Source organism: Aythya fuligula, chromosome 1, assembly GCF_009819795.1.
Source record: "Aythya fuligula isolate bAytFul2 chromosome 1, bAytFul2.pri, whole genome shotgun sequence".
In the NCBI taxonomy this organism is placed as follows: Eukaryota; Metazoa; Chordata; class Aves; order Anseriformes; family Anatidae; genus Aythya; species Aythya fuligula.
Window position 1 is genome coordinate 114,722,384 of NC_045559.1, and position 12,741 is coordinate 114,735,124.

Sequence of the window (12,741 nt, forward strand, 5' to 3'; positions counted from 1 at the left end):
AAGCACAGTGCCCATGAAAATAAAAAGAAAAATCTAGACTTTCAAACCCTCTACACATTAGGATTTGCTGAATGTTACATAACCATGATATCTGCAGAGAAATGGCATACCCAGCAGCTCTTTGGATCTCTATCTACCCTCTTTAGATCTGTATCTACTCTCTCTCTCTCTCTCTCTCAAAAATAACATAATTTTGCATACCTGCTGGATCAGCTACTGGTATGCTGGATTTTTTCATTTTTTTATGGGGGAAGACAGCAGTCGAAGGCTTTGAAGAGACTTTGTTCCCCTCTTTATCATATTCCATCACTACCAAGCACATATCTGTGGAGAGGAAAAACAGTTCCTTTTCTTTACTTTCCAGACCTTTTGATTCTCTTCCTCTGTACTGACAGCAGCACGCAGAGTCACAAAGTTTTGCCTAACAGCAGGCCTGCAAAACTCATTCTCATGTAAAATCCTAACCAGGACATTTTTATGCCTGGATTTGCATAAATGCCTTTGATGTTATGGAGTATATAATGAAAGTGCTGAAGAGAGACAGCAGGACATACCTAAGCTTTTTACCTAAATATTTTTAAATACCCATTTGCACACACTGTATACATGAGAATGGGTTGAAAGTACATGAATGGGTTAAGCTAAATAGGAAAAAGATGAAACCACTCGATTAATACCAACTGAAAACATCTTTGAATTTATAAATGTGTTAACAGGACCGATTCAGCATTCAAGACTGTGCTCACCACCAAGATCAGCCATAAAACATGCTATTGGCATTGGCCTCTCCCCAAGATATTTGTCACCCCAAATTACACTCAGCAAAGTGATAACACTGTATAAGGAGTATTCCCAGCTCAACAACAGAAAGAAATTGCCCTTGCAATGCTAAAGGATCATGCCCTTTAGCTGTAGAAATGCAGAAGTAGAAGAAAACCGAGGGGGCAGAGGAATAAATTCTAATTCAGACTAACAAATCTGCTGCCTTTCCTTGCCAATGCACAAGCAATGATGTGGAATGGCACCTCACATCTGAACTTACTTCTTTCTAATAGCTTTCACGTGAGACTGCATAAGGTAAAATTAGTTTTTAACTGTGTAGCAGTTCTGAGCAAAACCAACACATTTTCACTACAACTATAAAAAAAAAAGGCTTCTTTAACAAATCTACATCATATGTTTAGACACACACTGACACCTGAGCCCCTTTGCTCTTGTACCCTGAGCTGCTTCTGATACCAGTTCTTTAGTTAAGAACTATTTAGCAAGGTTGTTCAGCCTGAAGAGGCTGAATCATCAACTAAGTCATCTGTTTTCAAAAACTCAGATATACCGTGGTGAAGAACCCATGCTTTCTTCTTGTAAGGCAACCATGTATGCAGGTTAGCCTGACTCTAAAGGTTCAGGGTCAAGGCCTATTCAATAAACAGCACTGTCAGCTACAACTATCAGTCCCTCTCAGGACTGGGCCCTTAGGAAGGAAGAAAGGCCCCCACACATACCATTGGCAATACTAGAGACCTGCTTCAGCACTGGCTTTTCCATTTTTTTGGCGTAAAAAGCTGCATACCACACTCGCAGCTCAGTTCCTGGCGGGATGTCCCGGGAGGTGGTGAAGTAAATATCATTATCATGCTGGAAGGCAGTTAAATTTTGATGTTTGTGCTCAGTGGCTGGCCGCACCATCATCATCCAGTTGCAATCATCTTCATTTGAGGTGTCAAAGTAAACCAAGGGCCCATCCTTCTGGAACACCTACCAAGCAAATTACACATGCAATAAAACTCTAACTAATAATGCAAAGTTAAGAATTTATACTTCCTGCTTTGTAATGGCTTTCCTTCAGTGTACATCAGAGACGAAGCAAGCCTTAACCCGTGCATGCATCAGGCTCATCTTCAGTCTCATGTATCAGTCTCATCTTCAGATGAGTAAGTCTAAGGCAGACTACCAGGGGCAGCATGGGAACAAAGAGAACTTCTATCCCCAAAGTCTTGCTTTAGCCACTAGTTCTTCACAAAATTTGAATGACCGTATATAGGTAAACAGCGTAGAATCCAAACAGCACACTGGGAAACACCCATCAGCCCATGTCACATCTCTAAATCTTTGCTTCTGAGTCACGTAGTACTGAATTACATTTTTACCGGGGCATTTCTCCCACCAAAACTTTTAAAGAGAAAAATAACACAAATGCAAGCCAGACAAAAATACATTTATTGCACATTCCATAAGAATAATGCACATGCCACTGACTAAGCAAACAAAACCAAATTGAACACAGTTATTAAAAAAAAAAAGAAAAAAAGAAAGAAATGAACTGCCATAGGCATGACACTTCCTGTATCATCACGTTTAGGTGCCAGACAAGCAGTTTTGCTGACAGTATTCTGGCTTTATCTCCTATAAGGACGTTAACTCCAAACACACAGAACAAGCCCCCAGATCAGTTCTTCTGCATCGTGCCCAGAGAATGCTCATTTAGGTAGACTGGTATAGGGCATGCCTAAAAGATGTCCCAAATAACTGCCACCACATTTTTTTCCATAGTAGTAGATAGCATAAAATCCTCGTGGGTAAAACAGACTCACTTCAATTGCTTTACACATGCCATATCTTACCTTCAGTGGGAAAACTGATTCTTTTTCAAGCTTGGCAACTCTCTTGGATTCAAATGGGCCAAACTGCGTACGTTTCACTAGCTGTGTCAAAGCAAATACTCCTTCAGTCCCATCTTCCAATTGTCTTATCTCCAAATTAGAAGGCAGAGATGATCTAAGATTGAAGAGAGAATTGAGTTATATATGGGATAAGACTGCAGGAACTCATCGAAAGAAGATGTCAGCATCTATTTCTCCAGTCTCTAGAGACAGAAAATAGTTTTCTGTCAAAATACCCTGATTTCTGTAAGGATTTATAAACAGAGGAGAAAAACTACCAGTGGTGGAGGAGGGCCAAATCAGCAATTACTCGAGAGTGCTCAAGCAATATATAAGTCCAGGAACGCAGCAGGGTGCACCTGAGGGTGCAAGGGAGTGATCCAGTACCACAGTGAAGCTGCTCTGTGTCACCTTTGAAAGAAAGACCCTGGACATCAGGGGAGGTCCCTGGTGATTAGAGAAAGAAAAATGTTGCACTCTTCTTCAAAAAAGAGCAAAAGGAACTAGAGGTCAATCAGCCTTGCTGCAGTCCCTAGGAAAATCATGGAACAAGACACTTTGGGAGGTATTCATGGGCACATGACGAATGTGCATCGGTTAAGTGAAATCCATACCTGACAAACCATTTGTCATCCAGGATAAAATGACCCGTTTATGGATGAAGGCAGAGCAGTGGATGTCATTTCCCTTGACTTTAGCAAGGCTTTCAACACGATCTCTGACCATGTTATTGTATCCAAGTTGGGATGTTATGGTCAAACACCCAATACAGCCTTGATTTTTCAGTTCTGTGCTAGCGAATGAAAACCTAAATATAACCAGACAGGCTACTGGATAAAAGTTGACACTGGCTGATCTGCTTTCCTATCTAGATGAAGAGAAATACAGAAAGATTACAATCTTGGTGATAAGCAAATCAACTGAAAAAACCTGCTTTCAGTTTTAGTAACAGAATATGCAACGTTAGGGTCGGTGAAGTTCAGGAGACGTTTCTTAATGCCATTTTTCTAACCATTGAGCATTTATTTTATCTTTCCAGCGGGACAGAGGAAAACAACCACCATGTGGTTATGCAACTAGACAGGGTGTTAAGAGATTCATATCCAGTTTGTGGTTAAACTTGCCCTCAACCTCAGACAAATCACTCTCTCAGATACTGTTCCCCAGATGTAAAATAAGTTACATCTTGTTTCAATTACATTTCTTGTTTCCCTTTCTTATCCTACTGGTTTTCAGCTGTAAACTCTTCAAAAATAAATACATTTTTCTGTATCATGGTCATTTTAAAATCCTGCTTTTAAAGCCAGCAGCCAATGCTTCCACTAAGGAACACCTAAGCACCTCTATGTTCAAAAAGGCTGAAAACCAGTGCACACACCACATTCACAAGGATTCACAACTGGAACATCTGGACACTACTGCAGTCCTCCACCACATGAAGAAACAAGAGTATTAAATCGCAAGGCAACAACAACAAAAAGCCCAACCATTAAAGGTATGAGATAGTAGTTTAACTTGTTGTTGAATCTGCTTAATATAGGTTGGAGTTACCACACCGCCCAGTCTGGGCCCTGTTTTTAGAAAAGCACCCCCATCACCAGTTTATACCATTCCTTCAGGCATTTCAAAATTACCCTCACGTCCAAAGCACCTCTACTGTCGGGGCTGTTCAAACAGTAGCCCCCATGAACACTGGCTGCCTAAGTTTGTTATTTGAGGATTTGCAGCCATAGAAACTGACGTCTATCAGGAACTTACACGGGGCTGCTGGACTTCCTGAAGGCTCAGAGAAATGGCTACTGCTCATGCGTACATCCAGCAAACGTGCACCCTGGGCCACAAAGAGCACCCTGCCCGTGCAGAGAGGCGTCATGGTACACGCACGGCAGATGTTTGTTACAAAATGATCCTGGGAACACACGGTATGGCTTGCACAGCCAGGACGTGTCAGACTTGCTGCCCACATGCCCATTGTTTCTGTCTGTGGCTTCCCAAGAAATACAAAGCTTCATAAAGCTCGTGAAGCCCATTGAACTCACTTCCCTTTCTGGGATCTGTGCCACATCTTCATGATAGTTGTTTCTCCTCCTTAGCAAAAGTCCCACATTTTACACGTTGATGTGAATTTTGCTTACAACGCCAGATTTCTTTTCTCTGTAAAAAATACACTACTCACTGTTGTTTTCTCCTACTGCATTTAGCCCCTTTGTTTCTTTTGGCAAGCATGACTGTTTCTGCTGTGCTGTTGTAGGCTTACTGACAGGAGTATTATCCATAATCATTCATACAGGCTCACAATAATGAGAACAACTTGTTTTGCTTCTCAGTGGAGGAATTACAGAGGTTATACCAAGCAGGAGGATACAACCATTCACAGCACTGGGAAATCCTTCTGTGCTTGTCTGAAACCTGTACGGTACATCTGAGGAGAGGAATGAGCTGCAGGTACTCGACCAAGACATCACCCCATCTGGCGCTATCTCACTTTTTGCCAGAAACTTAAGCAAAGAAGCCAAGTCCTGATGAGCAGCAAGTTATTTTTTGGCTTCAGTTCAGTCGAGCACTTAAGTTTCTGCATCATTTTTTCTCCTTCTCTGTGAAGGCTGTGTCCTTTTCATAGACTGGGAGTTCACTTCTCAGCTGTCAGCGTTAACAACCCATTAACAAACAAATCTGACTTGAGGCACTAACGTGAGCTTTGGTTAGCCAGCACTGACACAAACGCTCCTTACCTGGCCCTGCTCAGCACAAAGGAGTCTTTGACTGTCACCACTGGGCCCAGCTCAGGACACTCTGAATCATGGTACTGCCCACAGTCCTCACACCCTGCAAGGAAGCAGACAGCAAAGTTCATGGAAAGTGCTGCTGTAGTACAGCTGCCTCTTTCGAGAGCCAAATGCAAAATCTAGCACAAAGCAAAATACTTATAAAACAGTGTTTTATTTATATTGATTAAAAGAATACGTATAACAGAACACTGAGGTGAGCACCCACGTAGGTGAGATAATATACATTATGATCAGTACTATCAGAACACAATTGTTTAAATCTTCTCTCTGAGGAAACTAATTACCATACATGCACAAGAAATATTCTGCTTAAAGATGGGATTATTCTTCAGATAAAGTGCCACGATGTCTAGCAGCCTGAGAAAACTGCATTACTCCAGGCTGCATTATTCCAAAACTGCCTTACTCCAGGCTTTTAGAAACAGCTTGAGTAGCACGGTTGTTTTAGAAAGAAGAGATGCAAATCCCTGGTGCCAGTAGCAGAACCTGCACAAGGCACGGAGGTGGAGCAGGAGCCGAGCACCTGATGTGCTCACACTCCTCAGGCAGGGCAGAGGCAGCGTCTGGCAGCGAGTTAGCAGAGCTCAGAGACAGCTTCTGGTGCCTTCCCAAACAAGCCGGCTGACTAAGCAACGCACCGAGGCTACTCCTTAGCTCACTTTCAGCTCACCTCAGTTAACTTCTAGTTTAAGTGCAAATTACTCAGACCTGAAAGGCTCCTAAGAAATAATTTTCAGACTGGGATGATTTGAAACTTTGCAAAATAAGCTAACTTAGCAGGATTTCAAACGCTCATACACTGCTTCACTGTGAAAACCAGCTGTCAAATTGCGCTGCCCGGGCAGCTGCTGACGCAGCACAGGGGATGATCACACAGGGGTTATCTTCTTAGCGCTCCCCATTCACAAGGGCAGGTCAGGCAACCCCAGCAAGGCTGCAAAGCAGAGGGTGGCTACACTTTGTCTGGGATGAGAACAAGAGAAAAGCAGTTTTGTCCCAGGGCACGCTCCCTCTGGTGAAGATAAACTGTACTCCTAACTGGACACCTCTCCCTCCCAGTTTGTCTCACTGAACTAACAACAGGATCTCATCTAAGACGGGGAAAAGGGATCCCAAACTACACAACACAGCTCCCTGTTGGTTGTGCTGTTTTTCTTTTTCTCCTGGCAAAAAAACACAAGAGCTTAGCAGTGAAAATCCACAGACACTTCACAAATGGCAGTACCAGCTCACGCAAGCCCCAAGCCCAGCCACTGCTTCCTGCACAGCTCTTTGTGGTGCCTGCTGGTGAACTCTGTCACAAAACAACCATCCTGTGCCCATCAGTTCATTTTTCAGCAGAAGGAATTTCTCAGCCCAGTTTGCCACGCTGGCAGTGGCAGTTTACCATCCCACCATCCCACTCTTCTGTGTGGCAAACTCAGCTACCTGTAGCTCGCACTGCACTTAATATTCTAATATAATCCGGGTTAAATGTAAATTTCCAACACCAACTAGGGTGGAGGAGCCACGGAGGAATGTGTAAAGCAGACTGCTGAAAAGAACCGGATTATCACCCGGGATGGGTTGTCACCACCGACAGGGACTGGAAGGAATAGCCGGAATGACAGCTTCTTCAGCTGGCTTTGCTGCCAAAGGAAAGGAAGCACTTCGTTTGCTCTTCCCCTTATCTTTTGGCGACACCGAAGCGGCCTTCACTCCTGCAAAAATAGCCACTGCACTGGTTCAATGAGCACTGTCCAAAAGTACAGGCAGGAAGGAGATAGGTGCCTCTCGCTGCTGCATGGATGAATGATCAAAGCAGAGGGAACAAGAGACTGACACGGGGTGGCACGTCTCAAAATCTGAGGGATGCCTTGGAGCAGACAACCCCCACGGCTGGTTCACTCGCCATATGGGACGCTTTCAAGAGATTACGGCCACGGGAGAAATACAAAACCAAGAGAAATTAAGCATTTAGCCTAAATGCCAAAATACCCTGGGGAGGGCAAGTTCACAAAGTTTTATGAAAAATTTTCCTAAACTCTCTTATGTCTACGAAATACATATTCAGTGGCATTAACTGTGGGAGTGCACAGTATCACTCATAACAACTCGCTTTTCCTGAGCTTGAGCACTCCCCATATTCCACGGGAAAAACTTACACAGAGCACAAGAAAGCTCAAGAAATTTAGTGACTTCTGCCTCCACTGGAAGATGAAAAAAGGCCGTGTGACACCATCAATCTAAAATTAGGGAATGATACCACATCCCCATCCTTGTCGGCATCTACCAGGGTCTTTTTACGAAAAAGAAGTCACCGTAATCTCACCACTGGTATCTGCAACTCAACAAAAATTCCCACCAAGTCATCACTGTTTTTTAAGGAACCCCAGTACATATGTTGTAGAGGGAAGAGTTAGCTACCATAAAATCAATGCACAGCTGTGGAGCCATCGAGAGCGAAAGACTGCGGATTCCTATCACCAGGTGACAAACAGAGGGGTTAGGCTGGGAAGCAAGCCCACAGCTGAGGTCCACCAAGCACAGGCTGCAGCCCGCTGTGCCCCTGTTCAGGCAGCACATCTCACACTGGGCTCATCCTGAAAGATTAACCAGCCTGCATCCTCCTGCTGGAGGCTACAGGTCAGAGCTCCCCGTGCAAAGCCCTGGCTGCCAAAGCTGGCAGTACAAGCACGGGGCTTAGACTTGTCCCTGGCAAGCCCCGAGCCTTCAACCACACTTATTTCAGCCATGAAGAAGCTGTTCTGCTAAGTCATATCCACAGGGCTCTTCATCTGTTTGCCGACGGAAACAGGAAAATGTGTATGCTTAAAATTAGCAGCCTTCTCTCCACTCCCCCATAAGCTGTCTGAGCTTCCTTTACATAAATAAAAACCGAGTCTGTTTTAGTCTTTAATTTCAAACGTTCTGCAGAGACAAGTCACATCACAAGAGGTAACTCATCTTCCTTCCAGTACTTACAAATAAACATAGTCTCATCGCTGCCATCTTCAGCCATTTTTCAAGCCTGCCAAAACACAAGAGATGAAGTTAGTTCTGAATGAGTTTTACTTTCACCATATTAGTGAAACATCCCATTACAGAGTGATGATGCTGACTGACCCAGAGCACACCCAAACACACCCCTGGCTCCTGCTGGGACAGAAAAGGAAAATCCCCCAGTGACGGCTGTATCATTACACGCGTTGCTGAAGTCACTTGCAAGAAGCCCAAATGGAGCTTCGCGGGCACCTCTCTCTAGGCAATGCCATCTTAAGCAGCTCCCCTCCTGCCAACCTCCAGGCATTTCTCTGCACCCTGTGTTAGAAGCTCTTGTGGAACCTCAGAACAAGCAACATCATATTGAACGGTAGATTAAAAATCATCTGCGAAGGGTTGGATTACTGATTTAATAAACACAAAAGCCTACACTCTGCAGATACAGATCTGTTCCAAAGGGAAATGTACGGGTTGGTAACAAGCATCAGGAAACGGAAAATCAAATCCCGTCTCTGTCACTGACCTGCCATGAAATGGTAACCCACCAATTTGCTTTCACCTGTAAAACAAGGATAATCCACATTCACTTTCATAAACCAGTTTTGGCAGTATGTATTAAAAACTCACATAAGCACTATTTATTGCTCCTCGATGTCTAGACGATCTGAAATCCTTTTGGCAAGCAGCCTGTGATTATGCATGACTAAGATCACTCAAGTGGGCTCTAGAAGACAGTTTTCCCTTTTCGAACCTTGAAATTCTCCTCTTCGCATAAGGAATCCTCCCAATGCCCCAGCAAGAGGCAAAGCAACACGAAGATCCTGACCTAAGTCCAAGAGAGAATGTGGCTGCAGAAACAGCAAGTACAGTGGTCAAGAAGAAAACAGGCAAGAGCCTGAACCTTTGAGGAGGAGGAGGACAGAGGAGAGGGAAGGTGACCAAAGACACACCAGGCTGGCAGAGCCCTGTTTGAAAAAAGGCCTAGAATTTGCTACTGCAACAACAGAAACCTGTCCGAAGATGTACACAAGCCTGGGCACCCCAGCCTTCCTGCACAGCCCTCCCAAATCCTTCCTCTCGCCAGCAGCACGGCCCTTCCTAACCCCTGCTGCCTCGTAAGGGGCTATCGCTGCCAACGCAGCACCAGCCGTTTATGGCTCCTGGGGAATAAACACACGTAACAAGACATTTACACGTTTATACAGAAGTCTGGTGCTGGGAAGCAGCAGCAATTCAGGGAAATTCCCCAAAGCTATCTTCCCGAAAGCAGATAGGCAACGCAACAGGTATTTAGTGCACCTGGGGTGCACTAGTACAAAACAAGCCATAGAAAGTGAACCACAGGCTGATGGCAAGAATGGTTTGCTTCCTAACCAAGATGCTCTGTGGATGCTCCGCACTATTTCAAGAAGTGTATGTCCAGTTATTTTTAGACAGTTTGTGTCCTGACAAGGCTTTCATCCTAAATACGGCTGAATTAACAACTACTCTCCTCGGTCAGTGGTTCAGATACACAGGGGACGCGGTGCAGCACGATCAGCACTACTGCTGTGCAACCCGCTCTTCAAAGGCGCGCCTGCTTTCCTGTGTCACCCTTCCCAAACAGCAGACTGATGACCGGCAGCGTTACCAGAGCACCAAGGTCGATCTTGCTCTAGCAGCCCTAAGATCAGAATAGCAATAAAGTGGGGGGGGAGAAATCATAGTGGCATAAATACCAGTCAAGGTGATGGAGAGAAACTGCTGAGGTCCCTCACACGTACCTCACTTAATTGATCGGACTCTATATTTCAGCTATCATCTGCACTAGCTTAATTTTCAGTTTTGTAGCGAGCGTTTTCCTTTTCCACAGAGCAAACTTTCTGAGTCAGCCTCCATCTTTCCTGCGCTCAGCACAGTGACCTGCTGTGCTCTGAAAAAAAATCAAAACACAACAGGAACGGGCATTAGGTGTCAAACCCACCCGCGTCCCTGCGTGCAGGTGCAGGAGGAGCACTGACTGCCTTGCACTATCAGCCCTTGCACTGCTACAAGCTCCTGAGGCGTTGTCTTCCCGTTCATAATTTATTAGAAATATAAGGAAGGAAGGACGCCAGAAGTGGGTTTAAGGATGCTGATGTGCAGATACACAAGCTCTCACCTGCGGGCTTCAAAACCCTTCAAAACCCTTCACAAACCCCAGGGGCTTTTGAGCCTGGTGCCATGATGTCATCACGCGGCGGCACCGGGCACACGCTCACTTCGCAGGGCTCACTTCACCTTTTATCTCCTGTTCACTCTGGGCTATATATATTTTTTATTCAGGGCTTTTTTTTTTTTTTTCTTAATTATTTTGAAGCATTTCTGTCAGAAAAGCGTTACGTGAAGCCACCCGTCCCACCGCACCGAACCACCCAGCCTTGCACGGGGGAAAAACCAAAGCCGGCGAGAAAACTCCCTTTTTATTTTCCACGTCAATATGTGTCACTCTCTCTATATTTTTCACATTAAAAAAAAAATAAAATAAGATTTTTTATATATATATATATATATAATTTCCACACAAAGGGGCAGCGGTGGCCAGGCGGCCACAACCCAGGTGGAAACGCACCCGGGGGGGGACACCCTCCCGTGCCCTCAGAGCGGGCGGGCGCCCCAGCAGCCGTTAACGGCCGTTAAGGGCCGTTAACGGCCGGCGCCCGTCAGGGAGCCGGCGGAGGGCTCCCGCTGGGGCCCGAGCTGCGATCCGGGAGCGGCTCCGCCGGGTTTTGCCTCGGACCCGCGGTGCTCGCCCCCCTCCTTCCTTCCCTCCCTCCCTCCCTCCCTCCCTCCGGCGCGGCGGCGCGGCCGCTGTAACAAAGAACAGGCGGCGTGGAGGCGGAGGAGGAGGAGGAGGAGGACGGGGAGGAGGGGACGGAGCCGCCGCTGCTGCCGCCGCCGCCGCCGCCGCGCCCGGAGCCCGCCCCCGCCGCCGCCGCCACGGCCCCGGGAGGGGAGGGAGGGGAGGGAGGGGGGGGGGGGGAACCGGGAGGGGAGGGGGGGCCGCGCGCGCGCAAGGGGTGGGGAGGGGGGGTGGGGGGGGGGCGCGTGGCGGCGGCGTTACCTGCCCCGGGAACGGCCCGAGCCGGATCGGATCCGGGCTCCGGGTTCCGATCCGCTCCGGAAACCACGCGACGGCGGAAGACGGCGCGGCCGGGGCGCGGGGCACGCTGGGAGATGTAGTCCTCGCCGTGTCCTCACCACCACCACCACCCCCCCCCATCCTTCCCCCTCTTCCCTCCCCGGCTGCCGCTTGGGTGAACGGGATCCATCAATAAATAAATAAATAAATGAATAAATAAATGAAGCGTCAGGGGTTGTTTGATTAAGGGGGATTACTCTGCGATGTGTGGAAGCGGTCCGGCTCTTTCCCCAGAGCAGCTGTGGGTGCCCCATCCCTGGAGGTGCTCAAGGCCAGGCTGGATGGGGCTGTGGGCAGGCTGGGCTGGGGGGAGGTGTCCCTGCCCGTGGCAGGGGGGGGGATCCAGGATCCAGGTGTCCTTTAAGGTCCCTTCCAACCCAACCCATCTATGATTCTCTGATCAGGAGTTACACGCACATTTCTTAGCCAAAGCAGTCTGGGTTTACAACGCGTGTGTGCCCGCACCCCGCAGCTCCCACACGCTTTCTGTGTGTATTTTTTCAGCATTGGCATCAGGCCGTGAACTCGTGCAGTATACCTGGCTTGATCCTTGGCACAGAGATGAAAAAAACGAGGATGCCTTTCATTCACTGTGCAGGAACGATGAACCAAGCGACAGAATGTGGCACCTGCCGTAGCTCGGAGGCTTCTTGTCACTTTTGCTAGCATACCCTCACAGCACCACAAAAGTTAAATAAATAAAGACCCAAGATTAGAGCAGAAAGGAAAATGAGGAAACTTTGTCAGGAGCGCAATAGGGGATTTCAGCTAAGCTCTTCAAGGACTTGAAATAAATAGGCAGAGAGGTGTGGGCAGTAACTCTCATGGCAACATACAGTTTCCTTGCAAAAGAAGGTGCAACACTCACTTTTGGGAAGAAAAAGCACTGCTGTGTCTGTTTTCATGTGAATGTTTTGGCTTGCTTTCCTCCAGTCTGGTAGGGCTTTGTGGAAGCATTCATTTAGAATGCAAACTTTTCGTCAGAAAGATCGCAAGAGAACCTCATTCGCAGGCAGTGCTCATTTTAGTACTGGTGTCTTTCATACAGGACCTATGCACTAACACCCCTTTTGCCTCCCAATACCTCCCCCAAATTACAAATGGTTTCAGGATAATACTATAAAACTGAGAGAATAAATAATGAGTAACC

The 12,741-nt window shown here is 46.6% G+C and overlaps 1 protein-coding gene across 7 annotated transcripts in view; it reads right to left on the reverse strand.

The window, feature by feature from the left end:
* Nucleotides 1-11,840, reverse strand: part of PRDM15 (PR/SET domain 15) — a 33,998-nt gene extending 22,158 nt beyond the window's left edge. For 3 of the 7 annotated variants that reach the window (XM_032195348.1, XM_032195356.1, XM_032195329.1), the window contains exons 1-7: nt 11,514-11,574; nt 8,955-8,990; nt 8,414-8,459; nt 5,393-5,486; nt 2,622-2,775; nt 1,503-1,755; nt 202-324 (exon numbers count right to left, since the gene is read on the reverse strand). In XM_032195348.1, coding sequence (XP_032051239.1) covers nt 202-324; nt 1,503-1,755; nt 2,622-2,775; nt 5,393-5,486; nt 8,414-8,450 — 661 coding nt within the window. In that variant the 5' untranslated portion in view covers nt 8,451-8,459; nt 8,955-8,990; nt 11,514-11,574. Of the gene's footprint in view, nt 1-201; nt 325-1,502; nt 1,756-2,621; nt 2,776-5,392; nt 5,487-8,413; nt 8,460-8,954; nt 8,991-9,058; nt 9,258-11,513; nt 11,575-11,788 lie in introns of those variants that run through there. The other 4 variants (XM_032195332.1, XM_032195330.1, XM_032195340.1 and 1 more) reach the window with 4 other exon arrangements.
* Between the last annotated feature and the right edge of the window lie 901 nt (nt 11,841-12,741).